This window comes from Drosophila willistoni, chromosome 3R (genome assembly GCF_018902025.1).
Source record: "Drosophila willistoni isolate 14030-0811.24 chromosome 3R, UCI_dwil_1.1, whole genome shotgun sequence".
NCBI classification, from domain to species: domain Eukaryota; kingdom Metazoa; phylum Arthropoda; class Insecta; order Diptera; family Drosophilidae; genus Drosophila; species Drosophila willistoni.
In genome coordinates this window covers 2,201,184-2,217,113 of record NC_061086.1, presented here as the reverse complement: position 1 = coordinate 2,217,113, position 15,930 = coordinate 2,201,184, and the positions used below count along the sequence as shown (strand labels likewise).

Here is a 15,930-nt window from a genome sequence, read left to right as displayed (position 1 = left end):
ACTTGAGTCAAGTTCCAATTCCAACTAATTTTTCAATGCACCACACTACCTGCTCCACATCAAAGGGCGGCGTGGCTATTTTAGTGCATAAGTCAATTCAACATAAACTGATTTCCGTCGGCCAATCATTTGATGCCATCACAGTCGAAATTCACTCAGCAAAAAAGTTTTATATTGTTGCCGCCTATATACCCCCTAATCAAAAATTTTCTTTGGTAGACCTTGAAACAGCATTCCCAAATACAAGCACCCCAACCCTTTATACAGGAGACTTTAACAGTTGGAACAGTTACTGGGGCTCACCTTCTAGCAATCGCAGAGGTAAAATTTTAGCCAAATTTATTCACGACCACAACAATATCATCCTAAACAATGGTCAACCCACACACTTCTCTACTCACAACACATTCACGCACATAGACCTTGCATTCTGCTCAGCAGAACTTAAAATAAACTGCGACTTCAGCATCAGCGACACTCTCGAAGGAAGTGATCACTTCCCTATCACCATAAAAATGTTCTCGAACGATCAATACAAAACTCACACACGATACACACAAAGATTTTTAACAAAACAAGCAAATTGGGATAAATTCGAAAGACTGACTGACGAGCTTAACAATATAACAACAATATCCCCAAATGTTAATAAGGAAGCCAGTAACATCAACAAAATTATCCTACAAAGCGCATACAAAAGTATCCCCCTCTGTAAACCACCCAAACGTCAATACAACGTACCTTGGTGGAACAAGGAAATAGCTAACAGTAGGGAAAAAAAAATACTAGCATGGAAAGCCCTTAATCGAGACATGACTACAGAGAATATCATCAGATATAAAAAACTTAATGCTCAACTTCGTAGATTAATTAGAGAGAGCAAAGCTCGAAGTGTACATGAATTTACCTCTGACATTTCCCCTAGATCTACCACCGAAACAATATGGAATAAAATAAGAAGACTTAACGGACTCCACAAATCTTCCCAAATCCACTGCATGCAGGACACGACCACAAATACATTGAATTCGGACGCAGGAGAAATAGCAACATCCTTTGCGAACCACTGGTCTAGACAATCAGAGGACCAACTATTCACCTCTGCATTTGTAGAAGCAAAACAAAAAACAAATACTACCCACACCTATAGCCCACCACACAACTCTGCCAAATTCATGGAACAAGAGATAGGCTTCTTAGAATTCGCATCAGCACTTAACAGCCTTAAAGGACATACACCAGGTTTCGACAAAATCAATTACTGCATGATTCAACATGTATCAACACCACTTAAAACTAGAATCGTCACTCTATTCAACCGCATCCTACAAACACATATCCCACAGATTTATAAAATCAGCACAATAATACCAGTTTTAAAGCCGGGACAAGACAAAACTACAATAGAAGCATACAGACCCATATCCCCAAACTCATGTATCGGAAAAGTCCTGGACAAGATAATTTCAAAGCGGCTATGGTGGTTTGTCACAACAAACAAACTACTTAACAGCCATCAACTAGGCTTCCAAAAAGGAAGATCAACTGCCGATTGTCTACTCCTTGTAGACGCTCTGATCAGTAGATCCCTTTCAGCAAAAAGACACATATCACTTGTCTCGTTAGATTTTGCCAAAGCGTTTGATAAAGTCGGAGTCCACACCATTATTAATCAATTAAAAAAATGGCAATGTGGCCCTACAATAATAAAATTCATTAAAAACTTCATGGCCAATAGGCAAATCAGAGTGTGCGTCAATAAAAATTATTCAAATTGCAAGCCTCTTCGGAACGGTATTCCACAAGGATCACCACTATCGGTTATACTGTTTCTAACAGCGTTTAATAGTCTCTCTGAGTTAATAGCAAGGCACAAAAATATTAACTTCACCGCATACGCAGACGACTACAATATATTAGTTGATCTCAATAAAGAAAAACAAAGTACAATAAAACTAGACAATCTATTTGAAAACATTGACACTTGGTGCCAAACTTCGGGGGCATCGCTGTCTCTCACAAAATGTAAACACCTACATATTTGTAGAAAACAGAATTGCCACCCTCAAGTCTCGTCCCAATCAGCCACCATAGAAAACGTCAAGGAACTAAAATTGCTAGGACTCTCCTTTAGTGCCAAGTACAAATGGCATTCCCACATAAAAAATTTGCAAAAGTCGTTAAATAAATCCCTTAATATTCTAAAATGTCTCTCGAGCCCAAAATTTAACTGCCACACATACACATTAGTACAAATAGTTAAAAGCATATGCCTCTCAAAAATAGATTATGGCCTTCCGATCTATGGTAGGGCCCCCAAGACAACAATCAAGCCAATAAAGACCGCACACAGACCGAGTCGCTCTGGGCGCTTTCCGCTCGACGCCAATAAATAATCTATATTTTGAAGCAAACATCCCAACCATTGAAAACAGAACGCAACAGCAATTGACCAAAGTGATTAACCCAATCCTTAATTCGTACGACACCCCACTTAAAGAAATAATAAATAAAATAAATAAAAATAATAGGAAGGCGTACAGAGATTCCACCTTACAAAAATGCATAAATTCTTGCTTCAATTTGGGTATTACACCAACCAAAATAGGAAAAACACCTAAGTCAGACCCTCCGTGGTTCATTAACACAAATACAATCGACCTACACTTGAACGTTTTTAAGAAAGGGCACACGAGCAATAAAATTTACACTAAACAATTTGCAGAAATTAAGCTTAAGCTTAACGATCACACATTTATATACACCGACGGTTCTCTGAAAAACTGTATAACAGGGTATTCAATTACGACAGAAAACAAGACTCTTAAATTGGGGATTCTGCCACTATACTCATCGGTATTTTCGGCAGAAATCATTGCCATATTCGATGCAACCATAATAGCCACCAAGATAAAAGGCAAAGTATGCATCTGTTCTGACTCGTTGTCAGCAATTGAAGCTATTCAAAATATCAACAACAACACATATTACCCAGACATAATTCGAAAAACACTAATCAAACAACAGCCTAAAATCATGCTCCTATGGGTCCCTAGCCATGTTGGTATAAAGGGCAACGAATTTGCTGATGAAGCAGCAAAAACGGCGACTATATCACCCCTCTTTACGCATCCCAATTATAACAAAACAGACATAAACAGACACATTAAAAACCACTTCTCCAACCTAAATACACTACTAATTCAACAGACATCATGCTGGTATCAAGAGATAAACAGACATAACAAATACAATGTTGATGACTATCTTAAAAAACTAGAAATTTGCCAAATAGCTAGAAAAACCCAAATAAAACTTATAAGGCTACGACTAGGACATACGAGACTAACACACGAACACCGATTCCTTCAAAATAATCCCAACCACTGTAAATTCTGCAACACAGATTCTATTATGAATATTGAACATATCTTGAACACATGCACGGTGTTTCAAAGCTTTCGAAACCATATCCCAAACCAAAACCTTATCGCACTCCTATCCAACTCAACCCCTGAAAATCTAAAAGAAATTATAAAATACCTCAATCTAACCAATATTATGAACCTCTTATAAGATAAGCTAGCATAGCAAAATAATATATTCTAGACTAAGAAAATTGTATGAATTATATTAAAAGAATGAATATCTAAACATGAACCAGCCGAAGGCCTTAGCAGCTATGGCTGTCCTCCCTGTAGCTATAGATTTATCTATAAGCTAACATTGTACAAATAAATAAATAAATAATATAATAAAACCCCAGATCCCAAAATTTGAATGTGATCGGATAAATATAACACAAGTTACAGTCAATATAAAAATCGGCTCTGCTCCCAGCTCTGCCGGCAGCGCTGCTTGCTGTCTACTACGTCATCATCAAATCAACAGAGCACATGCATACACACACAGCCCCAACGCTACATAAACTGCATGTGCATGCGTGTGTTGCTTTGCTTTGGGAATGAGGGAAGAAGAAGAAAAAATTGTAGTAAAAAGAGTAATAATGTTTTTTTGGTGTATTGATGAATTGAGTTGAAGAAAACAAATTTTGAACATGTGAAATTTTTATTGCCAAGGACTGCAAGGTTATATAAACTACGGCATAGCCGATGTTAGCTTTTTTGATATTTAAAGATTAGTTTAACCATGGGAAAAGAACGCCTTTTCCAATTCTTTTGAGCATATATATTCTTGATCAATATAAAAAGTTCAAACGATTTTGCATGTAACCTTCATGGTCACAGTATTCATGCTGAAATACTGCGTGGTTTTTCAAATGAGCTAAATGCTGATTAACAGATGTGCATAAAATAAACCAAAACAGTGTCCTTCTCCACCAAATTAGTTGCTTCAGTGCCCTTCCTAGTCATCCTTTTTAACCAACTACTAACAAATACAGTATGTTTTTCGTGTCGGTTGCTGCTGATGAAGCATTTTACTCTGCTGGTACTTAAGACTGGGCCAACAATAAAATGTTCAAGGGCTATTTAGCAAAATTAATAGAAAAAGGTTAGATTGCAATGTTTCTAATAAAAGGAGCACTATCCAGTGGCCAGCAGCGGGTAAGGCTCATCAATCCATCAATACCATTGCAAGGACATCCACATGAACCGTGGTAGCTTTTCTCATTTTAAAATAAACAAGACCCGGGCTCTATAAATCGGTCATTTATTTATTTAGTAACCTAATATAGATGAGACCGACAACAGGCAGTGAGGGTACTAAAGGCAGATGGAGACGAACAGGAATCGGTTTGTATACTTGGGGGATTTATTTATTTATTTAGATAGTCCTAAAAATTTAGTTACACTATAAAGACATTAAATATGTCAAGAGTGACAAATGATCAAGAACATTAAATGGTCTACGAGCTTCCCTTACACTTGGGGTATGTTTATTTTGGTACGTCATTTGCAATCTCCATGAGATTTCTCAATATCTGTATATCTCAAGCCATTTTTCAGCACGAATGAAATTGCAAATATAACTGACAATAAACCTATTTTTCTTTTCTATCAAAGGATTTTTATACCATACACCCATAGGGTGAAATCTTGCGATAAGTAAGTAGATGAATAATTACAATTAGCTAAGATTCTATTAAATTTAAACAAATATAATCATAGTCAAACAAATATATAATAAAATTTCATGATTCTAATATACTTGTGCCGCATTATTCCGGTTGAAGTTTGCTGTCGATTTTTTGCCCTTATGGATAAAATATTTCTCTTTTTATAAGAAAGAGCAACATTAAAATATGTTTAGGTATACAAACTTAAAAAAGTCCGAAGCTAACTTTTGTATTCATATATGTATATAAAGCATGAAACCCTCCCTGTTGTGCTTTATGTTTACTTTTACTGTTTTCACAATTAAGACTGAGCTTGAAAAATTCCATTGTAATCAATAATCTTCAATATTCAATTACCGCAGTCAAGCTGAAGACGCGATGGTTCTTAACATTTTGTCATGGCAAACAACTAAGCCAAAGCCAACAATGTTTACATTTAGCATTTGTTCAATTATTTGCTCTTGTGCACTTTATCAGTTAGCTAATCCTGGCCATGCTAGGCGACCAAGTGACGTTCTGCTAATGCCCTTTAACGCCCACTCAATGGGCCAGGGGCCTGGCTCAATGACCTAGCGAACGGATTTAATTGAATTAGTCCTGTTCGTGTACGCAGCGTCGCTTTGAAGTTTGCACTACACAATTCTGGTCCGACCACTCAGTTGGTTCAGCAATATGAATGAAGAAGGAGATGGGGACGGTCTGCTCCTAATAACCCCAGAGCACTTGGGGTTGACCCACGAAGCAGCCTGGCAGCCAAGAAACAACTTGATGTTTGCGCTCAGGCGAAACTCGACTGCCGAAAAGACCACGGCTTTTATTGAGTTTCCGACAACGGGCCCCATTCGCAAGTTGCTTACCAAACGAGCAACTCGGAGACATTAATTATGCCGCAAAGCAGGAATTGAAGTGGAGCGTAGTGAAGTGAAGGATTTAGCCAGTCAAGCGACCAATAAATAATAGCGCTTGAAATTTATAAGTCTCGGCCATATTAATGCTGATTTAAAAAAAAGTGGATGTGCTTTTATCCCAAATAAACCTAAAAGCATTAAGACAGAGACAGAAAGCATTATTTGGCAGGCAGAGGGCACGGAGCTGATAGCATTTGACTGGACCAAGTAAACAACCCAACTGCCAGCAGTCGAAGAACGAACTAACCCACATGAATAATGGTGAAACCCTTCAAAAAGTATTGAAATGTTTAGACCTCTCTAACGATTAGGTTGTTCCTCTGATAAGAAAATAAGATACCTTGCCGTCTGAACATTTTTTACTATTGGCAAAGACAATTTCACGCCATATCAATCTTAAAGCTTGTAGAATGCATAAGGTTAGCTTCATTGCTCTATTTATATTTAATCTGAACTTTTAAAGAAACAAATTGTAGATTTTCCCATCACCCACTCACAAATGTGAACACTTGACAGCCCTGCTTCTGTCTGTCCGACTGTCCATGTGCCCTGTCACTGGAGAAATGTGGATACGACGTTGCTTTGCATTCAAATAAAATGCATGCCAAGTGCTCGCATGGCGTATAAGTAATATATGTATACTCTCTGACAAGAGGAAGATTAACTTTGGTCGAAAGTGCATTACCCGCAGAATACTGTAAACTAATCGACTAAAAAAAAAATGTATTGCTTTCTGAAGGTATTTTTGGTTCATCATATACCAAGTGCATGAAGATTCAGATTTTGAATGCAGCGTCGACTTAGCTATCACATAATGAATAATACACGGGCTACTCACTGTCAGGCTCTTAAATATTCATACTGTTTGTTTCCAACAAACACAAGTAACCAATGTCAGAGGCAACAAAAACTGTTCAGCTTTCGTTTTCGTTTGTGTAATTTGATACTTGTGAAAGTCGTGTCGAGTCTGTGAGTGTATAAAGTCGTCGGCACAAAGCAAACTTAACTTGTAACTCTGCTATTTCTGTTTGTTTTTTATTCGTTTTGTTATTTTACTTTTCCATTTGATGAAAGAATTCTGCAAAGCAATCAATACACACAACGATTTATGGGCTGCGTGGCGTGAAGAATTCTTTCACATCATCACAAACTTCCCGCAACTTGTATAGGAAAACCTGGCATTTATTTCGTTTATTTCATAAAGTATTCATTTATTCATTTGCAGTCCGTGTCGGAGCATTGAAACGCCGCTCAGGCGACACTTTTCAGAAGGAGAACGAAAGAGCACACAGCAAAGGGGGAAGAACCCCAACGACTGTGACAGAGATAAAGGTGAACAGCCATCGTGAGATGGAGCTTTGGCCAAACACTCAAAGTCAATGCTGATGAAGTCGGTGTACCACCAGTGCGGCAGGAGTCGATCGGGATGATGTTGCTACTACGGGTCGAAACTTGTTTGCCTTGCAAATTGCAATTATGGGCTTTTTAAACTGTCAGCCCAGCTGAAGTGAGTGAAAATGAAGCTACAAAGCTGATGAGTCAAAATGACCGCACTGCTGAATTTTGAAAACTTGTTAAGCTATACAACAATGGCATTAGTCATAACCTTAACGGCCTCAGCAACAACCACGTTTAGCAAAAACAAATCGATTCCAACATTTGCCGCAAATAACACAGTTCTAGGCTCCACAGCCAGAAGCAGCAACAGCAGCAGTCTACTGCTGTCAACAGCTACAGTAGCATCAACAACAAGAACATCTACTTTACCAACAACATTGCAGTTTGACGATGCCTCGTTGGCTTCACTTTCAATAACATCTACATCCTCGGAGTACTACGAGTCGTCCTTAGACGCCCATGAACTTTTCCCAACAGTTGCCACAAACATAACACCGAATGTCAATACCACAAACGTGCTCATTGAGCCAGACCCCGATGATAGTTGGCTGGATACGTCTTTACTGATACTCAAGGGATTTATCTTTTCGTCAATTATCTTGGCCGCCGTTCTGGGCAACGCTTTGGTCATCATCTCTGTACAGCGCAATCGGAAACTGCGGTAAGTGCCCACATTGACATGCACTTGTATTTAATTACGAATCAAGAGCACAAACAGTGCAGCAGATATACATACATAGGAGGTGGAATTTGAGAGATAGAGTTGAAGGTGGGGATGGAAATGGAGGCTGGCATCGCTATAAATTTAATTAACGTGAGCGACAAGTGGAATAAAGCACAATATAAAGTTAAATGTGACACACTAGCGCTGCACAAGCAATGACAGCAACGTTGTGTATCTATATAGAGTGCCGTGCAAATAACTGTAGCATACAATTCAGTGCTAGCAATTTTTATGTGCAGCGTTAATGCAGAGAAGGGACGAGCTTGTATTCCGTCTTCAAGGAAAAACAAATACTTTAATATTCTAGCAGAACGTACATTTTTAAAATTCATCTTTAAAGCATGTGGGTGGAGAGAATTTAATGTTTGCCATAGATCAAATGCACCACCACAGTAGCTAGTTAAACCCTTAAAGACGCAGATAAATTTATATTAGATACATGACTTCAAGACATGATAAAATTATTACAATTTAATAAAACGGCTAAAATTGAGTAAAATTAAGTCAACGGTTTCCTTGCATAAGGATGAAATGTTGCGCTTTGAATGAAATGTAGTTACTTTGAACCTAGAACGAAAGCTTCTGATGGCAGGTGTCTGGCGAGCCGAATGACTTATGACAACCAAGGAAATTGCTGTAAGAGCTACCCTATGCCTGGTGCCAAGCGCAGAAATGGAACGTAATGCTAAGCTCTCACTCCTGGCACTAGGACAAGGCAACGAACAGGGAATGTACTAAACGAAAGCTGATGCATTTGGTAAACAGATGCAGAGTCATTCGCTTGATATGGTTTTTAGTTCTAACACACTGGAGTATCCTAGATGACGGTTGGTGGTTTGGCGGCTTGGCGGTTGCATACATACATAGAGGGATGGATATACCTAATATGAGTCCCTTTTTGTTATTGTTTTTGTTGTTGTTTCATTCACAGTGTAATAACAAATTACTTTGTTGTTTCTCTGGCAATGGCTGACATGTTGGTCGCCCTCTGCGCCATGACGTTCAACGCATCTGTAGAGCTGTCCGGAGGCAAGTGGATGTTTGGCCCGTTCATGTGCAACGTGTACAACAGTCTGGATGTTTATTTTTCGACGGCCAGCATATTGCATTTGTGCTGCATATCGGTCGATAGGTAAGTAAGCCGCAAACAATGTTCGCACATTTTCACTCAAATTGCTTAGAATGTATTGAAGTGGTGGGTGTGGCAATTTCTCTTTAAATAAAACTCCCATTAATCTTGCCCAGCGATGCTGGATTAGGCAAAATCACTTTCAATACAAAACCTTGTGCGCATAGCGAATGAGAAACAATTAATTACTGTGAAAGGCGCGTTTATATCAAAAGCAAACATTAGGCCGTCCGGTGACTCCAAGTAAAGGTATGGGTATGGGATGGGTATAGTATGGGCATCGGCATGGGCATGGCTCTGGGTATGATGAATGCGACCCAAATGATTTGCAGCTGAATGTACCACCCCTCTGTTTCTGCCTCGGGCTGTTAATTGATGCTATGCCTGAACGGAAGCACCAACAGCTGCGATGCCTACACAACAATATATATACAATGGTCAGCGGAGAATGGAAGTGGCGCTACAGCTGGGCCTTTTGTCTGTTTTAATTAATTTGTATTTCGCTCACCTTTCGATGAACATAAAATACTAAAGAGAAATAAGCAACAAAATTGAATGGAAATTAGAGAATTAATGAGTCGCCTTTCAAATGCTTCTTATCTACCTACTTTTGAATGGAAAGGATTCATGATACATTTTTTTTATAACATGTTTGTTTGCAATAAAATGTTTCTAGTTCTTAAAGTTGGAATACATTTCAATTGGATAGTCTTACAGTGACTCAAAAAGTCATGCTATTTAGCTACTAAATTCTTCGTTTCACACATATAAATATAAAAAGGACAGCACTGCAAAGGAACGAAAAGTGCCTCAATAAAACTGAATGGACAATCATTTTGACAAGGTTGTCTAGCTTTCATGTTACAACTCTAACAAACAACAGAGGAAAATCTTGAATTTGTATACCCTTGCAGAGGGTATTACAGAACTGGTCAGATGTTTGTAACGCACAGAAGGAGACGTTTCCGACCCCATAAAGTATATATATTATAATATATATACTTATACCAATAATTACCAATGATTATTGGTCAGCATGAAAGGCCGAGTTGATATAGCCATGTCCGTCCGTCTGTGCGTATGCGTTTTACTCAGCCATCTTAAGAGCTATTGGGATTTGAGCTACTTATAACCCAGGAAAAATAAAGTATGAAAATTGTCGGGATCGGACCACTATATCATATAGATCTAGAAGAAACATTTTCATAAAAATTGGAGTATCCCCATGAAATTTACTAATGTGATAGAATTGGCTAAAACATCAGATCCCAAAATTTCAATCCGATCGGATAAATAGAACACAAGTTACAGTCAATATAAGTCGGTTCAAACGCTGCCGGCAGCGCTGCTTGCTGCCTACTACGTCATCATAAAATCAACAGAGCACACACATACACACACAGACGCAACGCTACATGAACAGTATGTGTATGCGTGCCGTGTTTTGCTTAGGGAATGATGGAAGAAGAAGAAAAATTGGAGTAAAAAGAGTAATAATGTTTTGTTAGTGTATTAATGAATTGAGTTGCAGGGAAAGAAAGCTTCTTTGCTTCTTTGATATTTATTGTTTAATCTGCTCTTGGCTGGGAATAAACAGGTGTAAATATCATATTATGTATACTTTATAGGACATACATACATATATGGCTGAAAACAATCGGCTTTGCTTAAGTACCGTTTTAGCTAAAAACAAAATTTATTAAAAGTAAGAAACCATACATGGCTCTGTATGCGGTAGAGGGTGAAGGCCAGGCAGAAAAAATACGAGCCCCACTATAATAGGTAGTCAGAATAACTCATTGAAGGCTTAACCAAGTAAACACTAAACAAAACTATTACATAATATTGATATTAGATATTTTTGCCACTTAGATACTATGCAATTGTACGACCCCTGGAGTATCCATTAAATATGACACATAAAACAGTGTGTTTTATGCTAGCAAATGTGTGGATCTTGCCTGCCCTGATCTCGTTCACGCCAATTTTTCTGGGATGGTACACCACAGCTGAACATCTACGCGAAATATCGCTCCATCCGGACCAATGTTCATTCGTAGTAAATAAGGCCTACGCCCTCATATCCAGTTCTGTGAGCTTCTGGATTCCAGGCATCGTAATGTTAGTGATGTACTGGCGCATCTTCAAGTGAGTACCACAATGATAATCATTACAATTTCTAATTATCCTTCCTTTTGGTGTGGTGCTTAGGGAGGCCGTTCGCCAGCGCAAGGCATTGAGCCGCACTAGCTCCAACATATTGCTAAACAGTGTGCACATGGGTCACACCCAACAGCCCACAAGCCTGAGCTATCTGCATCCGAGTGACTGCGATCTTAATGCCACTTCCACACGCGAGGAGACGCACAGTGCACTGAGCAATTTAGAGGTGAGTTATAATCAAACGAGCATATATTATGGAATCGTTTATATGTGGTTGAGAGTAGGGAATCTCATTTATTGACTTTGAAACTTAAACATGCCTGTTGGGCTGTTGATTATTCTTGCAACTTGACAGGACATGCTGCAGCCGGCCACCGACGAAGACGATGACAAGGACGAGTGCGATGAACTGCGAGTCCCATCACCGCCTCCACGACGCCTCAGTCGCAGCAGCATCGATCTGCGTGACTTGGAGCAGGAGCGATACGAGAAGGTGACCCATACAGACAGTGCACCCTCCATGATGGCCCTGCAGCAGCCGGGACATATGCACAACCAGTTGCAACCTCCTGCCCCTGTCTTCAACCCACACATATGGACAGAAACACTGCCGATAACAAAGATGCCACAGGATCAGCAGCCACAGCAAGAGCACCACGAGCAACACGAACAGCCCTATCAGCAACAGGCGGGACCACATCAGCAACTGAGCCTAACCAGTGGTAGTGGGACTAGTGAGCAGGAACCAGAATCGACTGCCTACAGGGTTTTCGGCCGCAATAGCGACGAGAGCGAGACCACAGACCATTATGACACACACTTGCCCCTGGCCGAGGACAACAAGGAGCTGAAACGTCTCATCGACGATAATTACTTGTATTTCAAGAAGCAAGCGGCCGGTGAAGTGGGTGGGGTAGTGGGAACGGGAGTCGGCATAGGAGGTGGCAGCAAATATGCAGCCCTCAGTGAATCGGATTTCATCAGACTTAAGGCTGGGGCAGCAGTCAGTGGCCGCAAGGCGTTTGCCGCCAGTGACTCGGAGTTCTTGCGTACAATCAGCGAATCCAAAGTACCAGATCCACTTCCCGGAAAGGAAAAGGGCTTCAATATTCGAACCCTGCTCGCCAAAACAAAACGCTTAAGCGGAGAGGGCTTTGCCCTGGAAAAGAAACGACAGCAGGCCAACTCCGAAGGTTCGAGCTTCTTTCGACGAGCGCGGAACAGGAAGTTGTCACACAGCTACAATGGAAGCGCTGCTGGTGGCAGGGAACGCAAAATCGAGAAACGAACCCGACAGCACAGTGACACGGACTCCACGCCCAACAAGCCCGACATTCTACTGGACATCAATGTTCTCAGTGAGCAAAGCGGGACAAATATCATCCAGCAATTCAGTGATGGGGTACAGCTAATAGATTTTAACAGCGAGGTGGGCGAGAGAGTCGCCGACGATCTGGCCCAGCTGGCCGACTGCTTTGGCGAGTCTCCCAAGCAGCCCGCCACTCCTCCTCCGTCGCTATCGCCGCCAGAGCTACCAGAACAGAATAGTCTGCTCATTGCAAGTAGCTCCGAATTGGCGGAAATCTTTCGCTCTCTCAGCTTTCCACTAGGCGATAACTCGGCCAGGGGGCATCGGGCGGACCCACAACGCATGAGCACGCTCAGTGATCAGGTGTGTGCCAACTATCTGATGTCTCCACCAAATACACCGGCTGCCACGCAAACTGTACCAGTCGCTGGCGGCTCCTCTTCGCAGTCGGCGTCCATCAATGTGTACTTCCTGTCGCCACCACCGCACACTGCTGGTCCCGGCTACTCACCAAGCGACACCTCCACAGTATCTCTGGACGTGGTCACCACATTGCCGGTGCCGACTACGTCCCAGCCACCTGCAACATCCAACATATCACCCAAGCCCGAAATCATTCTCGATTCCACGCTGTCACCCGTCGAAGGCGAGCACAAGGACATCACATCACCGCTATTCAAGCGCAAAGATAGCACCCTCGGCTGTGGTGACACGGATGTAAGTGTTTCCGGCGGCAGACATCGCAGCAGCATCCTGGCCGGCTACGATGGTATTCAAACTGTGCGCAAGCGGCAGGCCTCCGTGGTAACCTACGACGTAAATGTCATTAATTTTTCGCAAGAGCACAGCGACAGTCGCAGCTACATACCAATGGGTCGCGTCTCCACCAGCTCGGCAAGTATGTAAAACTTTACTGAATCCGATTCCATATATCTTAGATGTAGAGTAGCGTACAATGTCTAAGCAAAATATGGCAACAGATTGAACTGAAATTCAACAATTATTCTTAGAGTATTTGAAAAATTCCGTTTATTTTCCTTTTATAAGTTCAAACGGCTTTAAAATCTGGAAAACTACATTGTGTTGCCAATTTTCTACATATTTGGGATAGTTTTTTCCAAAAAACTTCATTGATTATAAATCATTTAAGAGCATAAAGTACAATCAAATACCCAAAATGCATTTCAGTTCCTGCAGCAATATTTCGCCTAGACCGACCTTAGCTTAACGAAATATTTTTGTGTTAGTAAGGCGTTTGAAAAATTATTACCGAAAATTCTCAAAATGCTTTATCTTTATGTAAAATGCACCATCAGTATTAGAGCTGTAACTAACTAGAAAAACTACCACACATATTAATTATATAGGACCTCTGATCTCTACCGATATTATTTCTACAAGCTCCGTTTAAATATTTCCTGTTCTTGTCCAGTGTCAAATGCATGACCCGCATGTCATCTCGTCCTAATCACAAGATTTCTTCCTCCTTTTAAATGCAACGTGTTATGTCTACGTCTCAACTTATCTGTGTCTTTTTCTTTCTATATCCCTCTCTAATTCTTATCTGTATATCTCTTTTCAATTATCTATCCTTGTCTGTGCGTGTGTAATTGTTAATCAAATCATCAATTTATGTCCAACCAAAAACCAAATACTTCTTACTCCAATCAAACCAAAAACAATACCAAAAAAAAAAAACACAAAAATCAAAAAAAACAAATCGAAATATACAAGCAGAGCACGAATTTTCCAATAAATCCTCGCTAATCCGACGCGGTGGCATCTGCATATTTGTGGATGAAGATGAGGCCGAGATCATTGAGCAAAAGCCGCGGGGCATCAGCTTTGCCCCGGTGGCCATGCCCAACAGCCCGCTGCCCAAATGTCCGCTCTGCGGCGCCGACATCACCACCTCCAAAGACACCAACACGACCAGCACTGACACCGCCACAGCCACCACAGCCAATGCAAGTAGTAAACGTAGTAGTCACGCCCTCGCCAACGCCAGCGCCCATGCCCAGGGGCTCACATGCTTCTGGCACAAACGTACGGCAGCGGTCACAGCTTGTTGGCAGCAGAGCAAGAAACGAAGGCAGCGCTTCAAAACCGGATGTAGTCAGTGTGGCGCAACCGGTGAGTTTTGTTGTCTCCACCAACACCTCCACACCCCCTACCACCTACCACTTTCTCTCTCGCTCTTTGACGTCTCTTATCGTCTATAACCCGCATTTAGTGAATTCTTTAACATCTGCTAATCTCATTTAACGCATCGACTCAATCCCTTATCGTATTTCACATTAAAAAGCACATTTTGCATCAATGTAATCAATCAAAGCACATATAAATTCGCATATGTACATACGTGTATATACAATTCGACCCTTAATACATAAAATGCATAATGACATTGGTTAAATCGTGCTAATAAACTCGATAGTTTTAATTTAATTCCAACAATCATACTTAGTTGTCCGATCTGTGGCAAACTGACTGTCCTGTCGATCTCGTTAGACATTTTCTCAGCCGTTAAAATATTTCTACATTAAGTTTCACGGGCATCACTTTAACCAATGTTATTATTAGGATTATATTAATTCAAAATACTCAAGCAACATCCATAAATAAGGAATCCTTTAGCAAATAAATGCCAAAAACTTGACCTTACCCAAACCACCTAGATTGCCAAATAGTTTTCAACACAAAGTCCAGGGAGAGGGCTCAAAAACTCTTCTCAATTTGGTCTACCTTGCGCCTACTTACACTTTCGCTTTCGCTATCGCTTTCGCCTCTCCTTTGCTCTGTCATGCTGTACATAATTGCTTCCGTTTTGCACGTGCGTTTGTTTTCTTGTTTTGTGCCTTTTTTCTTTGCTTTGCTTTCTTTGCGCCCTTTTGCATTATGATTTCTTATTCAGGTTGTGGCAGCGCTCCTGCCAATGGCAATCTCTTACTCCCCAGACAAACTTGTTCGCCACTTCCTGTTGCTCACTGTTTGTTGTCTGTCTGATTTGTTTTTTCTGTACTTTCACTTTCCCACTGATGTTTATGTTTTTGTCCGGACTCCGGAGTATGCGGGATGGTGCGAGGGCCTGTGTGTGTGTTTGTGTGAATGTGTGTGTGTGTGTGTCTTTGTGATAACAAGTGTCCTGTGTAAATATTTTCAATTGTTTGCTTCGTTTTTATTATTTTGCCCAGCCCTCCCTCACACCGACACATACAGACA

At 40.7% G+C, this 15,930-nt stretch overlaps 1 protein-coding gene across 2 annotated transcripts in view; it reads left to right on the top strand.

Annotated features, from left to right (window-relative positions):
• LOC6651421 (octopamine receptor beta-3R) overlaps positions 1–15,930 on the top strand; it is a 46,521-nt gene that overhangs the window by 29,521 nt on the left and 1,070 nt on the right. The window contains exons 2-7 of one of the 2 annotated variants that reach the window (XM_002072620.4): positions 7,211–8,044; positions 9,039–9,239; positions 11,109–11,384; positions 11,448–11,625; positions 11,755–13,606; positions 14,446–14,841. In XM_002072620.4, the coding sequence (XP_002072656.2) occupies positions 7,530–8,044; positions 9,039–9,239; positions 11,109–11,384; positions 11,448–11,625; positions 11,755–13,606; positions 14,446–14,841 (3,418 nt within the window). In that variant the 5' untranslated portion in view covers positions 7,211–7,529. The remainder of the gene's footprint in view (positions 1–7,210; positions 8,045–9,038; positions 9,240–11,108; positions 11,385–11,447; positions 11,626–11,754; positions 13,607–14,445; positions 14,842–15,930) is intronic. The other variant, XM_023180419.2, reaches the window with a different exon arrangement.